Consider the following 14,004-nt stretch of genomic DNA (forward strand, 5'->3'; position numbering starts at 1 on the left):
AGGGGAGGGGCACAGAGAGAGGGAGAGAGAGAGAATCCCAAGCAGGCTCCTTGCTGTCAGCATAAAGTCGGATGCAAGCTCAATCTTACAAACCATGAGATCATGACGTAAGCAGAAATCAAGAGTGGCATGCTTAAGTGACGAAGCCACACAGGTGCCCCTTTTTGTTTAAGTTTATTTATTTATGTTTGGGGGGGGTGGGCAGAGAGAGGAGGAGAGAATCCCAAGCAGGAAGAATTCCATTTTCAAGTTGAGGAATTTGAGGCCTCAAGTGGTTAAATGACTTATGTTTTCCATAATAGCAAGAACAATTTTTCTATTTTTCCAGTATTATCAGTGCCTAGTCATGCTTCATACATGATGGACAGGCAACACGCTTTGAATAGATGGATAAATGGAGCTCAGAGTTAGTAAGTAAATAACCTAGATTTTCTAATTCCAAAATCAGAAACAGTCAAGAATTTTAAAATATCTAGCTCAATCTCCTAAAAAGTAAACTGTGAAACATTCACCCTTCCAAACATTTGAGTCCCTACTAACATGCAAGAGTCTGCCAAACACGTCAATCACAGCTATTTACAAAGTATGTCATTGGCTTTTACTGGCTTGCTTCATTCAAAGATTTAATGTGCCTTAACAACACAAAGTAGTATTAAAATGAAGGGTGACCTACAAATTCAGGTGTTTTACAAGATGAAGAGAACTAATCGAATAGATAAACACACAATTGGATTTATTTCTTCTAAGTGGGATTGCATCTGAGGAAAATTGTGAAGCCAAGTTTTTCCTTTTTCCTTCTCAAGTTTGCATTCTCAGTGGTCCACTGACCACAGCCTCAGGGTACCTCAATATTGACGCCCATATAACCATGCTACCCTCTTCTTATTTCTCTTCACTCAAGAAAGCCACATCTCTACTGTTGTAGGAGTTAAAAACCTAGATTTTAGTCCCAACTATGTCATTAAATTGCTGTGTAACATCTGGCAGATAACTTTCCCTCACCGAGTTTCAATTGCCTTTAATGTAGAGTTAGGAGATTTAATTAGACCAATGTTTACCAAACCTGCCTGATTAGAAAAAATAAACTGAATCAGCACCTTGTGTGCCTTATTAAGAATATAGATTTCTTCGTGCCACTCTGGATATATGTAAATTTCACTGTTTTGGGGTTTTTTTTGGCAGTTTCAGTATATTACCTTGACTTTAAGCCATACATATCCTCCTGAAGTGATCAGTTAACTAAACGTTTTCAAATCTGAAAAAGTAGCCTAAACATCATTCTTAAAAATACACAGCAAATGGCACCTTATGGGGTGTTTTTTATCAGCTTGTCGGGGCTTGAAATTTACTTTCTTTTTACTCATATTCCAGATGGGTGATCTCAAGTAAATACACATTCTTATAGTAGGGAATTCCTTACAAACAAAAATACAAGTACATAAGAAATTTCCAATATTTATGTTCTTTAAAATTACCACAGGTAAACAACTAAACAGTAACTAAACGATTTTCATTAGAAAGTACTTTTAGCTTTTAAAAAAACGCTTCAAACATAATGGAATAAACAAAATAGTCTTACCTAATCGTAATTCTCCAAAATTGCCACATCCAATTTTTTTTCCAACTCTAAAGTTAGGTCCAACCATTAAAACTCCAGAAGATGAAGACCCAGTTCCTCGAGTATTGTGTCCCGACCGACCACTAGGTCGTGCCATTCTATCATCTGATTTGTCCTTGTCTTTCTTTTTATTATCCATATCAAGTTTGCGGTACTCCACTTTGAATTCTTTAATCAAGACAAGCACACTGAAATAGGGTATTGTGAGAATAGGTACATCACTAGGTTAACTGTACCAGGTGGGTAATTGTTAACATTCAAATTGCAGTAGGTAGTCTGTTAACTGGCGCGTGTTCATCCCATTCGTAAAATTTTTCTCAGTTGTCCTTTCAGCAAAACATGTCTTCCAAATTATCCTTTCAACGATGTAAGCTGATATTGATAGAGAGCTAAAATATTAAGAAAGGAAAATTAGTCAACTTAGAGAATTAAAAGAATGTGTTCTGGGGAAATTAATAACATTAAGTTTAGGCAATGGATTATTGCAATTTATGGATTCCCACTTAAATCAAACCACAGGAGACTTAAAGTGGCCATTACTATCTGTCCTATACTTTAATACCAAAGAGATCACAAAACCAAAGAAAAAGTATTAAAAATTAAAAATGTAATAAAAATGTACTATTTCATAAGCTAATATAGTACATTCACTAACTTAAGACCTCCCAACTTAAAATCATTTCAGTTCTTACCAGCAAGGCAATATAAGATTTTCCATTTAAAAGCAGAAAAAGAGAATACATTTTGCAAATGAGTGAAAGACTTTACTTAAAATGTCCTTCCACATGTCCATACACAATAATTCTCAAGGTCTTTCTGAATATACATTCTCATTTGATCTTCATTATTTCAAATATTTATTACCCATTACCTATATACAGAAATGTACTTCAGAAGTGGTAGTACAAAGAATATTCTTGCCACCCATCACAGGAAACAATTTTATTTTAAGATTTTATTTTTAAGTAATCTATACACCCAAAGTGGTGCTCGAACTCACAACCCTGAGATCAAGAGTCACAAGTCCACTCACTGCAGGAGCAATTGCTCACCCTCAGGAAACAATTAATTCTTATGGAACATTTGAACTAGACTTTAAAATACAAATGTAATTTCACAAGATTAAGAAATACTGGCAGGAATCAACCTCATGAAGTGGAGAAGGGTGATATGTTTTCTAATTTTCTAATATATACATGAAAACAGTAAAGGTAAAAAAAAAAAAAAAAAAGTTTTTGGAGGAGGCTTCCCCATTCATCTCCCCTAGGAATTTCACCCATTTAACATGCCTCAATTCTGCAAGCGTAAGCAATCCTCCTACTTTTGTTTGACCAATTTGAGTGGATTCCTACTCTGCAACTAAAGAAGCTTTGACGTCAAAACATAAGGAAACCAGGAGGAATATCAATATCATGTCTTATTCCTATCTCTGAAACTGAGTACATAATGCAATCATAACAGAAGTTGAAACAAACAGTATTTTCTGATCAATTTCCAACAATCCCTCAAATATGCAACTAGTTCTAACACCCAATGTGTTTATACATTTTCTTATTATAGTTGCCATACTGACAGTTTGCAGATAAAACTGTAAGCCTCTGTTTGGTATATGTAAAACCAAATAAGTTCTACACATACCGTTTACTCTGTTTCCAAATATAATAGAATAACTGATACTGAAACTATGTCCTACTGTAAATAACTGTAAAAGTGGATAAAACTTAGGAAACTTCTTTTTCAGGCACTGGATAATAGGCACTGTGGTCTGTGATATCTGAGAAAAAGGAAATGCATAACGTCAGTCCCACCTTTACCCAAGCTCTCTAGCCAGAAATAATTTTGTGACTACAGCACGAACAGGTGAAACACAGATAGTACAAAGCGATCACAGATCAGAGTCACTGCTGAAGCAAGTGAAATTTGCAGGACATGGTAAACAAGGTGAGGCAGTGGTACAGTGCTGGGGGGTAGGTAGTGGTAGGGCAAAAAACTAGACTACACATACAGGTGGCGATATTCTGGAATATCTAGTAGATCATGGCTACTATGGGGTTAAATGAATAATGGACATACTAAAGGCTGCACAGTGCTGGGAGAGCTTTAAGTTCCTATGTAGTCATGATGGAGAAATCTCAGTAATGTCCCAGGAACTGAGCTGACCCACCACAAAGGCCAGGTCTTAAGAGTAAGGTCCGTACCTTAGAATCAAAACTACCCTAGACTGGCCCAACTAAAGCCTAAAACCAAGCCTAGATAGGATTAAGAATAATCCAATTAAATTAACTCCATTCCAGAAACTCAACAAACTTAAAGAGACGAAAGACCCGGACTCTTAACAAAGTTGAAATCAAATGTCTAGCACACAGTTAAAAATTACCAGAGATGCAAATAAACAGATTTCCTGCACAGTCAGGAAACCAAGCTGTCAAAGGAATGAGACTCCAAGATGATTGATACTGAAATTAGAAAAGAGGTCTTCAAAACTACTAAATAGCCATTAAAGTTCTAATACATTAAAAAAAAAAAAAAAAAAAAAGAATGGGGCAGAAAAAAAAAAAAACATTTTAATAAATAATGGTTGAAACTGTCCCAAGTTCCATGAAAAACATTAACCTACAAATTGAGGAGATGTGGAAATTTCAAAAGGTATCAAGAGCACTAGAAATCAGAAATGCATGGTATTCATTTCCTTAAAAAATACTGTTTGAAGCACAAATAATTTCTCAGGGTCATTTATAACAAAAATGGAAGTAAAATATATGGAAACACACATACGGGGATGGTATATGAAATTACATTATTTTCAGATTGTTATATTGGTGAAGAATAATGTGGTTCAATATTAAGTAGCTACATATATATATGTATAAAGAACACATATACATATAACATATATATATGTATTTTAACACTTAGACCACATATAAAAATAAATTACAATATTGGTGAGGAATAATGTGGTTCAATATTAAGTAGATATGTATTCTAACACTTAGACCACATATAAAAATAAATTACAACAGGAATAGCCAAAAAGCTAAGACAAAATATAAAAATAGTAAACAACATTTCATTAAAACAAAAGAGAAACAAGATAGAGGACAAATTAACAGCAAGACACTAGACTTATAAATATACATAAAATGAAAATGGACCATTTTCTCAAAAGTCAAAAATAGTCAGACAATATAAAAAAGCAACAGCCAACTATATGCATCTCTAAAAACAACTTCAAATACAAAGACACAAAGAAACTGAAAGTAAAAGAAGAGAGAAAGATATACTATGTAAACAGCAAGTATAAGAAAGCTTGAGAGGCCATATAATATTATCATACAAAGTAAATATCAAAACAAAAGAATATCTCCAAAGACGTAGAAGTCCATTTCATAATACAAAAATATTAAACAGAATGACATAAAAGTCATAAATATGTATGAGCAAATTAAACTAAAAACTAAAATTAACAAAACTAAAACTAAAAAAAAACTAAAGGGAAAAGACAATGATAGTTGAAAATGTTAACAATGTAGTTTCAGTAAATGATGAAGCAGAAGACAAAAATATTAGGATGTATACTGATAGAGTAGATCAAAATATTACCATCAATGACCCTGTACTATTTACAAAATACAACATCCAAAAACTGCAGAATACTATTTCCTTTAAACATTCACCAAGAAAGATCATATGCAGTACCATAATTTAAGTGTCATATAACTAAAATATTATAGAGCATATTCTCTCATCAAAACAGAATTAGGGCACCTGGGTGGCTCAAGCAGTTGAACATCCAACTCTTGGTTTTGGCTCAGGTCGTGATCTCACAGTTTGTGGGATCAAGCCCCAGGTCAGGCTCTGCACTGACAGTGCAGGCTCTGACAGAGCAGAGCCTGTTTGATATATTCATTTTCATTCTCTCTCTCTCTCTCTCTCTCTCTCTCTCTCTCTCTGTCTCCCTGCCCCTCTCCCACTTGTGTTCTCTCTCTCTCTCTCTCTCTCAAAATAAATAAATAAACATTAAAAAAAAAAACAGAAGTAAATAAGGAGTCAAAAACTATATATCTAGAAAATCCACAAATATTTGAAAACTAAATACACTTAAATAATTCATAAGGTGAAAAACAAGTCACATGAGAAATCAGAAAAAAACTAAATGTAATAATGAAACATTAAATTTTATAAGCTGCAAACATATCAATGCTTAGAACAAAATTAGAAGCTTTAAATGCCTACATTAGAAAAGAAGTTTTTAGGCAGTGATCTAGGTTTTCTTCTTAAAAAGCTAGAGAAGAGCAAAATAGAAATACTTGAAGAAGTACATTAATAGAGCTATTGTTAATATCCCATGGATGTGTACATAAATATAGTTTCAATGAATGAACACAGGAATTCTCAGCAGATAAATGACAAAATATCAAACAAAAAAATGCAAACTCAAAGACTCATATCTGAAATGAAAAACTAACTTCAATGGATGCACTTAAGAGTAAATTGCATAAAGCAGAACCAAGTGTCGATGAACCTGAAAGGAGATCCAAAGAAATTATCCAGGGAGCAAAATCAATAAAATAGAAAATAAATAATAGAGAAAGTAAATAAAGCCAAAAAATTCATTCTCTGAAAATGGTCAATAAAAGTGACCTAGAAAATTTCCTCCTAGAAAAAAGGACCAAAAATAAAAAGAGAAAATCCACAAAAAACAAGAATGAAAGAAGGAATATCACTGAAGAACTTATAGATTTTAAAAGGATAAAGGATAATTATGAGCGACTTTATGCCAATTAATTTGGTAAGTCAAATAAAATGGACAAATTTCTTGAAAAATCCAACATATGGTTACAAGATGAAACAGAAAATATCAACAGTTCTGTATATATATATATATATATATATATATATATATATACACATATATATTTTTTTAATGTTTATTTATTTTTGACAGAGAGAGAGAGAAACACAGAGCATGAGTGGGGGAGGGGCAGAGAGAGAGGGAGACACGGACTCCTAAGCAGGCTCCAAGCTCTGAGCTGTCAGCACAGAGCCAGACGCGGGGCTCAAACTCACAGACCACGAGATCATGGCCTGAGCGGAAGTCGGATGCTCAACTGCCGTAGCCACCCAGGTGCCCCAAGCTCTGTATATATTTTAAATTTTTAATTTTTTTAGAAAAATCTCTCAGATATTCGAGTGATGATTCTAGTTATATGAAGTTCTAGAATCGGCAAAAATGAGTTGTGGTGACAGAAAATCACATCAGTGTTGCCTAGGGTGTTAGGAAGTCTGGTTGAAAAGTAACATGAGGGAACTTTTTGGGGAAAGGAAATGTACACCGTAACTGAGAGGATTACAAAGGTGAATACATTTGTCTAAACTCATCAAACTATACTTAAAACCTCTGCATCATATTATATGTCAGGAACACTTCAAAGTATGACTTTTATTTATTTTTTAAATGTGACTTTGAGAAATAACCCACATCCAAAACAATTAATGCGTTAGCTGAAAGTATGTTTTCTCCCTACTATAACATTATCATAAAAGTTATCTTAAAATGTTTTTTTTAAAGCTAAGGAACATATCAGTATTTTATTTTAGAAGTTTTAAAGGGCCCTTCTATACTTCTATTACTTCTAGAAGTAATTTTCCTCTTATAATTTTTCATGTTATTTTCAATACATGTAGCTTTTTGTTTATATTTAATCAAACACCAAAACACATTCAATGTATAACAGGAATTCAAATAATAAAGTAAAAATACCCCTTGGGATACCCATACCCCTTGTCCTTAGTCTCCCTTACCTACCCAGAAGTAATAACCATTAATTACCTTCAGTTTGGTATGTATGCTTTTTTTGTAATGCCTTTTTTATAATACATGCATAGCCTCACAAAATGCACTATTTCTCAGTCTGCTGTTTGTTTTACAGAAGTCCTTGTGAAACCTCTAAAGAACCAAACCTGCCTGCATTTGAAAGTGTTTCATACATTAAAGGGCTATTATTGCCCTTTCTCCTTTCGTACCCCTCTACCTGACATGGACCAGGGAGGAGCAAACCAGCATAATGAATGGGGGGAACAAAGAGTCATGAGACAAACCCAAATCCCTTCCCCCAAAGTTCTGGAGCCAAGGGCCAAACCTGAAAGAGGGACGTGGGGAGACAGTGGTAGAAATAAGCAACCTATCAGCTTAAAATTGAACTTCAAAATTGCAACAGGTACTTTTAATACCTGAAAATAAGTCCACTGCTAAACGTGAACTTATTCTTATAAACATGTGACAAGGAAGCAATAGAAACTCACTGAGATGCCATCTATGAGTGGCAAAGGGGGAATAATCGAAGTAGATATATGATAATACTGGTTAGTGAGAAATGAAGCTGTTTCCTGTTTTACTCCATCCAGGTCACCACATTCAGGAAACTTCATAAACCTGTAATAATAGATTTCTTAGTCTTTAAAATATTTTTAACAAATTAGATTTTTTGTTAGAATATTCTCTTACTAAGGATCTCAAACAGTGCTAGTACTCTCCCCTATTATAGCAACTGTCTAACAGTGTTAGAATTGCCTACAACTGTGGCTATTCGCTAGAGCCACAAATTCCAGCCTGCGGACTAAATGTAGCCTGCTGCTTGTTTTGAACAGCCTGCAGACTCAGAATGGTCTTTACATTTTTCCATGGCTGGGGGAAAAAATTAAAAGAGTGATCATATTTTATGACACATGAAAATTATATGACATTCAAACTGTATTGTTCACAAATAAATTGTGTTACGGATGAATCCACGTTTCTTTGTTTACATATCTCCACGGCTGTTTCATGCTACAAGAGCTGAGTAGTTACGAGAGACCATATGTGGCACTCTTACCCTTTCCCACTGCTGCACAACGCAGCACAAACCACAAACTGCTGGGACTGTCACGCTTCTAAAGCACAGTGGAGTGAGGACTGTGTATTTCAAATGAGACGGCAAAGCAATGTGTTTACTTTAGCACTCTACTGGAGAATACGGACACTTGGACGTGATCAAAACTACTAGCTTTCTACTGCACTATAACAAATTACCAAAAACTCAATGGCTTACAGCAATACACACTTATTAGTTCACAGTTTCTGTGGATCACAAGTCTGGGCACAGCTCAACCGAGTCATTTGCTCAGGGTTTCACAGGCTTCATTCAAGGTATCAGCTAGGCTGCATTTGTATCTGGAGGCTGACGTAGGAAAGATTTCTCTTCCAAACCCCTACAGATTACGGGCAGAATTCACATCCTTGCCATGGATAAGTAAGGGCCCGTGCTTTTTGCTGGCTCCCAGACAGAGGATACCCTCAGGTCCTACACAGTATACCTACAGTTGCCAGAAGCTATCTACAGTTCATTGCCACATGGGTTTCTCCAACATAGCCACTTACTTCTTTGAGTCCCCAAAAAGAATCTCAAGCTCCAATTTTCTATGTAAGGTCAAATAACCTTCCCTCATACCTAAGTCCCAATCTTTGTACCCTGCTCCAATATGCCAGTTCTCCCAGGTCTTGGGAATCCTTGCTATATCCCTCTAGACCTCTTTGATGCTACCTGCCTACGGAGGATTAGAAAAAAGAAGTCTTGGAACACCGACTAGTTGTGAAGGCTTGGGCAAGGCTTCATCTATGCTTCTCTTATTAACTATAAAATTGAATTACACCAGGAGACTTCTAAGGATACTCTTACATTATGTGCAATATTTTAACTGCCTGTTGAATTTGATGACAAGTACTCTTATATGTAACTTTGTGATCTCTGAACCTAGCACACCACTGGGCATGTAGGACAGTCAAGAGATAGTGCATATTAATAAATGAATTCTTCCTGTCTCTAAACATTTCCAGGTTTCAGTTGCACGATTCCAACTTAGAGCCCTCCCAGTTACATATCAGCAGGCTCCCTAACATCAGGCTCTTCGTTCATCTGAAACACCTCAGTGAACCTCATTCTCGTATGCCAGTCAGTGTGCTACCAGAGCTCCCAAGGATCTCCTGGATGAGAGGGCACTCCCTCGCCTGAAGTACTCTGTTAATACTGTCTGCGTTTCTGCTTTCCATACTGACTCATCCTAGCACCAGAGACAAATCGGTTCTGAAAAGTGAAGATATTTTTTCAGCTATAACACCAGTAGACCATGAGTTACAAATCCAAATGTCCAAATGAGTAAGGCAGATAATATACATGGGTGAATCAAGCAGAGAATAAGAAGAAATACTGGGGACTAGAGCAAACTGGAAAGCAAATCCCCATTCCAAAGGGGCAGCTATTACTCAGCGGTAAACAACTGCTGCCATTCAGGAAGCTAGATGTTCCAATTTTTCCAGAAAATCCAGAAGCCAATATTTTTATGTAAAATTTCTATCGTTGCTATTTGCTGAGCACTTACTATGCTAAGTACTTTAAATAGATGAGCCCATCCATTCTCAAAACTGTAAGTAGGATTACAATGAACCCCTACTTTTATCAAGAAGGAAACAAACATGTAAAGAAATCGCACCACCATGACCAGCATCAACAAGTCTGTATGTGCGTGGTATAGCTAGAACATGATGAACAAAAAGTAGAATTCCTGAGTTCACGTTATTATCCACTTTACCTCCTAGTGTATAGCCGGTACCTTTCTATCTGGATCTGCAGCATGGGACTGCTCCCTTTTGCCAGCCTATATTCTCAGTATCTACAGCACCTCAATGTTGCCAGATCATAACCTGAACCAACCTGGGGTAGAGGAGGGAACTCACCATTCAACAAGCCCCGCAAAACTCACCATTCAACAAGCCACAGAAGACAACAGGTGAGGGAGCCTGGGTGGCTCAGTCTATGACCCTGATTAAACAACCCTGTACAAAAGAATTTTCTTTTCCCCTTTTATAACTTACTGACAGTAAGTTGTTGTTTTTTTTTTAATGTTTATTCATTTATTTTGAGAGAGAGCACACATGAGCAGGGGAAGGGCAGAGAGAGAGAGAGAGAGACAGAGAGACAGAGAGAGAGAGAGAGAGAGAGAGAGAGAGGAAAAGAGAATCCCCAGCAGGCTCCGCACTTGCCAGTGCAAAGCCTAACTCAGGGCTCCATCCCATGAACCGTAAGATCATGACTTCAGCCAAAATCAAGAGTCAGACGCTTAACCGACTGAGCCACCGAGGCACCTCGATTGACAGGTTTTTAATTCTTCCTCAAGAAAAAAAAGTGGTATTGAAAAATTCAAATATTAGAATATGAGGCAAGAGACTAATACATCTTTGCTTTTAGCAAATATAGTCATTAACTTAATAAAAATGTTAATTCTACCGTGAATAAATACATAACTCATCCTAAAATAACTAAAAAATATTGTCAAAACTTGATAAGAATATTTCAAGTTATTGAAAAGTAAAGTATTAAGTGCTTCTACAAATCATAGTTTTTGTTCTGTTTTGGTTTATTTTGAATGACAACAGAGTCCACCAATACTGGAAACAGTTGTAGAATTCCTAACCTGGACTCCAGGGACCTCCTGAGCATTTGAAGACAGAATCCACAGTTTGCAACAGATCGTCAGAACATTATATGATCCTAAAAAAGTTAAGAACCACTGAAAAGTGTATTGTTATTTTCTCACTAAATTACTTTATAGGTACATTTTCAGGAACAATCTATCCTAAAAACCAGATAACACCTGTACTTTATTAAAAAGCCAACCTTGTTACCGAACTGAGGGCAGTTTTCAATAAACACACCACCAAACAACTGAGAAAAATTTCAAGTGAGGAAATCAAGCGAAAAGTTAAGTCACGTTAGAAACAGAACTATGTGAGGTGCCTGGGTGGCTCAGTCAGTTGAGCGTCCAACTCTTGACTGCAGCTCAGGTCAAGATTCTGGGGTCGTGGGATAGAGCCCTGTGTCAGGTTCTGTACTGAATGTGGAAACTGCTTAAGATATTCTCTCTCTCTCTCTCTCTCTTTCTCTCTCTCTCTCTCCCCCCCCAGCCCCTCTCCCCTGCTCATGCTCTCTCTAAAATTTAAAAAAATAATAATAAAGAAATTTAAAGCAAAAGAAACAGAACTATGTAATACTAAATACAAAACGGATACCATGCAGTTCACTACCCATACTTAACAAATTTATTTTTTTGATTTCTGATGTCTAATTGTCACGCAAAAACAAATATAAGCAGATACAAGATTCAGAGCGTCCATTAAAGCTACCCCAGTTGCTAAAAGCCCACACATAACCCTGGTAGAGTATTATACCTATAGATGCAGTCGATAGCAATAAGAGAACATTTCTCTCCGCAGTTTTAAGTTCAAAAACTACAAGGAAGAGAATGGAAAAATACAGCGTGAAAACTTCAAAATGAGGCATCCAGAGATAACAAAACTACTGAGAGAAGAAAGTTTCATACAAATATGGCTGGCATACGCTTCCTTTTAACACGAATTAAATAATGATCTATATGGCTTAAGGATGTTTTAACTTTTATAAGAGATACTACCCCTTTAACTGAAACCCTAAACCTTCTACAACCAAAATGAATAGACCCGGATCTAGTTAATGTGCTTAAAACTACACGAATGTGCATAAATACTAACAAAATATTTCCAAATTATGTTTGACTCTATCATTATTCTGGGCATACTGACTTCAATATCTATATTTAAAAGACAGAATTTATTAAAGTGATGTATCTTTAAATTATCCTCAAGAGGAGATAAATAAGCTTCATCAACTGCCTTGCTTTTCATAAGCAATTACAATTTTGATGTAGTAACATCCACTAATAAAGATAAAAAAGAGCTACTAAATACAAAAAACATTAGACATAATCTGATTAGATGAACAGAAATGTAGGCCACTGGCATACTTCTCATTTGATGATCGCTGATGAATCTTCAAAACAGAAAACAGAAAATCAGATTCTCTCATCTTCATGGCCCAATAATTTAATATGTTATGGAGCCAACTGACCTTCTCTTAGATTGCAACTAGATGAAACAGGGTAGTCTGAGAACTTGTCAGTATAGTATCTTCTACCTCATAAAAAACCACCCAGAGCCAGCTAAGGCTTTCAAATATTAATGAGCAACTCTAAATCTTTTTAAATGCTGATTAATACTCCACCTACTTTCCCAAATATTGCTGCAGTACATACAGACTGTTTCGTGAATCTGTAATATCAAGCATGAACATTTCCTACGGTTATCTTTTCATGCTGAACACGTTAATCAATGTCTTTTGCAAACACAAAATTAGACGTGACAGAAATTTTAAGATTAACTTTTTGGGGTGCCTGGGTGGCTCAGTCGGTTACACATCTGACTTTGGCTCAGGTCATGATTTCAAGGTTTGTGGGTTCGAGCCCACGTCGGGCTCTGTGCTGACAGCACAGAGCCTGGAACCTGCTTCGGATTCTGTGTCTCCCTACCTCTCTCTGCTTCTCCCCTGCCTGTGCACTGTCTCCCTGTCTCTCAAAAATAAACAAACATTTTTAAAAACTGAATAAATAAATAAAAAACAAAAATAAAATTAACTTTTTTCACATGTTGCTTGTCAGAGCATCGACTTCTCACTGCTTTGTTATCTTAAATGAAAAAGTCCACGTTTAGTATATGAAATAACCCATTCAGTGTTTCAAATGCTTTATTCAGTCTCTAAAAATTACATTACAATACATGTCTCCAGGCTTCTCCGAAATTTAAATGAAGAAAGATATCTGTGATATGACGGCTCGCTGTTATATCACATGCTTCTATTAGCAGCAAATGTCCCAGTTACTGGTTTCTGGCATGAGCTCAACGGTGGTTGTCTAAGAAAAGACTAAACACTTATTTTTAAAAGCTAAATCATTAACTGTAATGTCAAAAATGGAGATTAATTTCTCTAATTACATACTACAGAAACTTATTTTGTCTCACGGATATTTAGTAACTTTCATCTACAACACTTAACATTTTTTAAACCTGATTTCAGTGATGCCCCTTGTATATGCCTATCAAGATCCAGGATATTCTAGTCTTTAAAAACAGCCATCAGTTCCATTAGAGCAGTGTTCTCCAAACTGCAGATCATGACCCTAAATTAGCAGGTTGTTAAACTAATATAAGTCTCAAGCAGCACTTGTTTAAATGAAATAGTATTAATTAGAAAAGAAAATGGAGTACACAGATGTCATAAAGAATAGTTTAGTTCAATGAGATTTTGTTTTCGTTCTTTGTATCAATGCATATGTATCACTGGGTCACAATGTAAAACATATTTTTATAGGTTGTGACAAATATATTTCTATGAGTTGTGGTCAAAAAGTATTCCTAAGTTTGAAAGATATAGCCTAGGAGTATCAAAACATATTATATTATAACCAGTTATAACTGAGTC

General features: G+C 35.7%; 1 protein-coding gene across 9 annotated transcripts in view; it reads right to left on the bottom strand.

Annotated features, from left to right (window-relative positions):
* The window catches only part of CSNK1G3 (casein kinase 1 gamma 3), a 106,685-nt gene that overhangs the window by 73,403 nt on the left and 19,278 nt on the right, over window positions 1-14,004 (bottom strand). For all 9 annotated transcript variants that reach the window (XM_058737722.1, XM_058737743.1, XM_058737713.1 and 6 more), the window contains exon 2: window positions 1,580-2,007. In XM_058737722.1, coding sequence (XP_058593705.1) covers window positions 1,580-1,757 — 178 coding nt within the window. In that variant the 5' untranslated portion in view covers window positions 1,758-2,007. The remainder of the gene's footprint in view (window positions 1-1,579; window positions 2,008-14,004) is intronic.

This window comes from Neofelis nebulosa, chromosome 1 (assembly GCF_028018385.1).
Source record: "Neofelis nebulosa isolate mNeoNeb1 chromosome 1, mNeoNeb1.pri, whole genome shotgun sequence".
Classification (NCBI taxonomy): domain Eukaryota; kingdom Metazoa; phylum Chordata; class Mammalia; order Carnivora; family Felidae; genus Neofelis; species Neofelis nebulosa.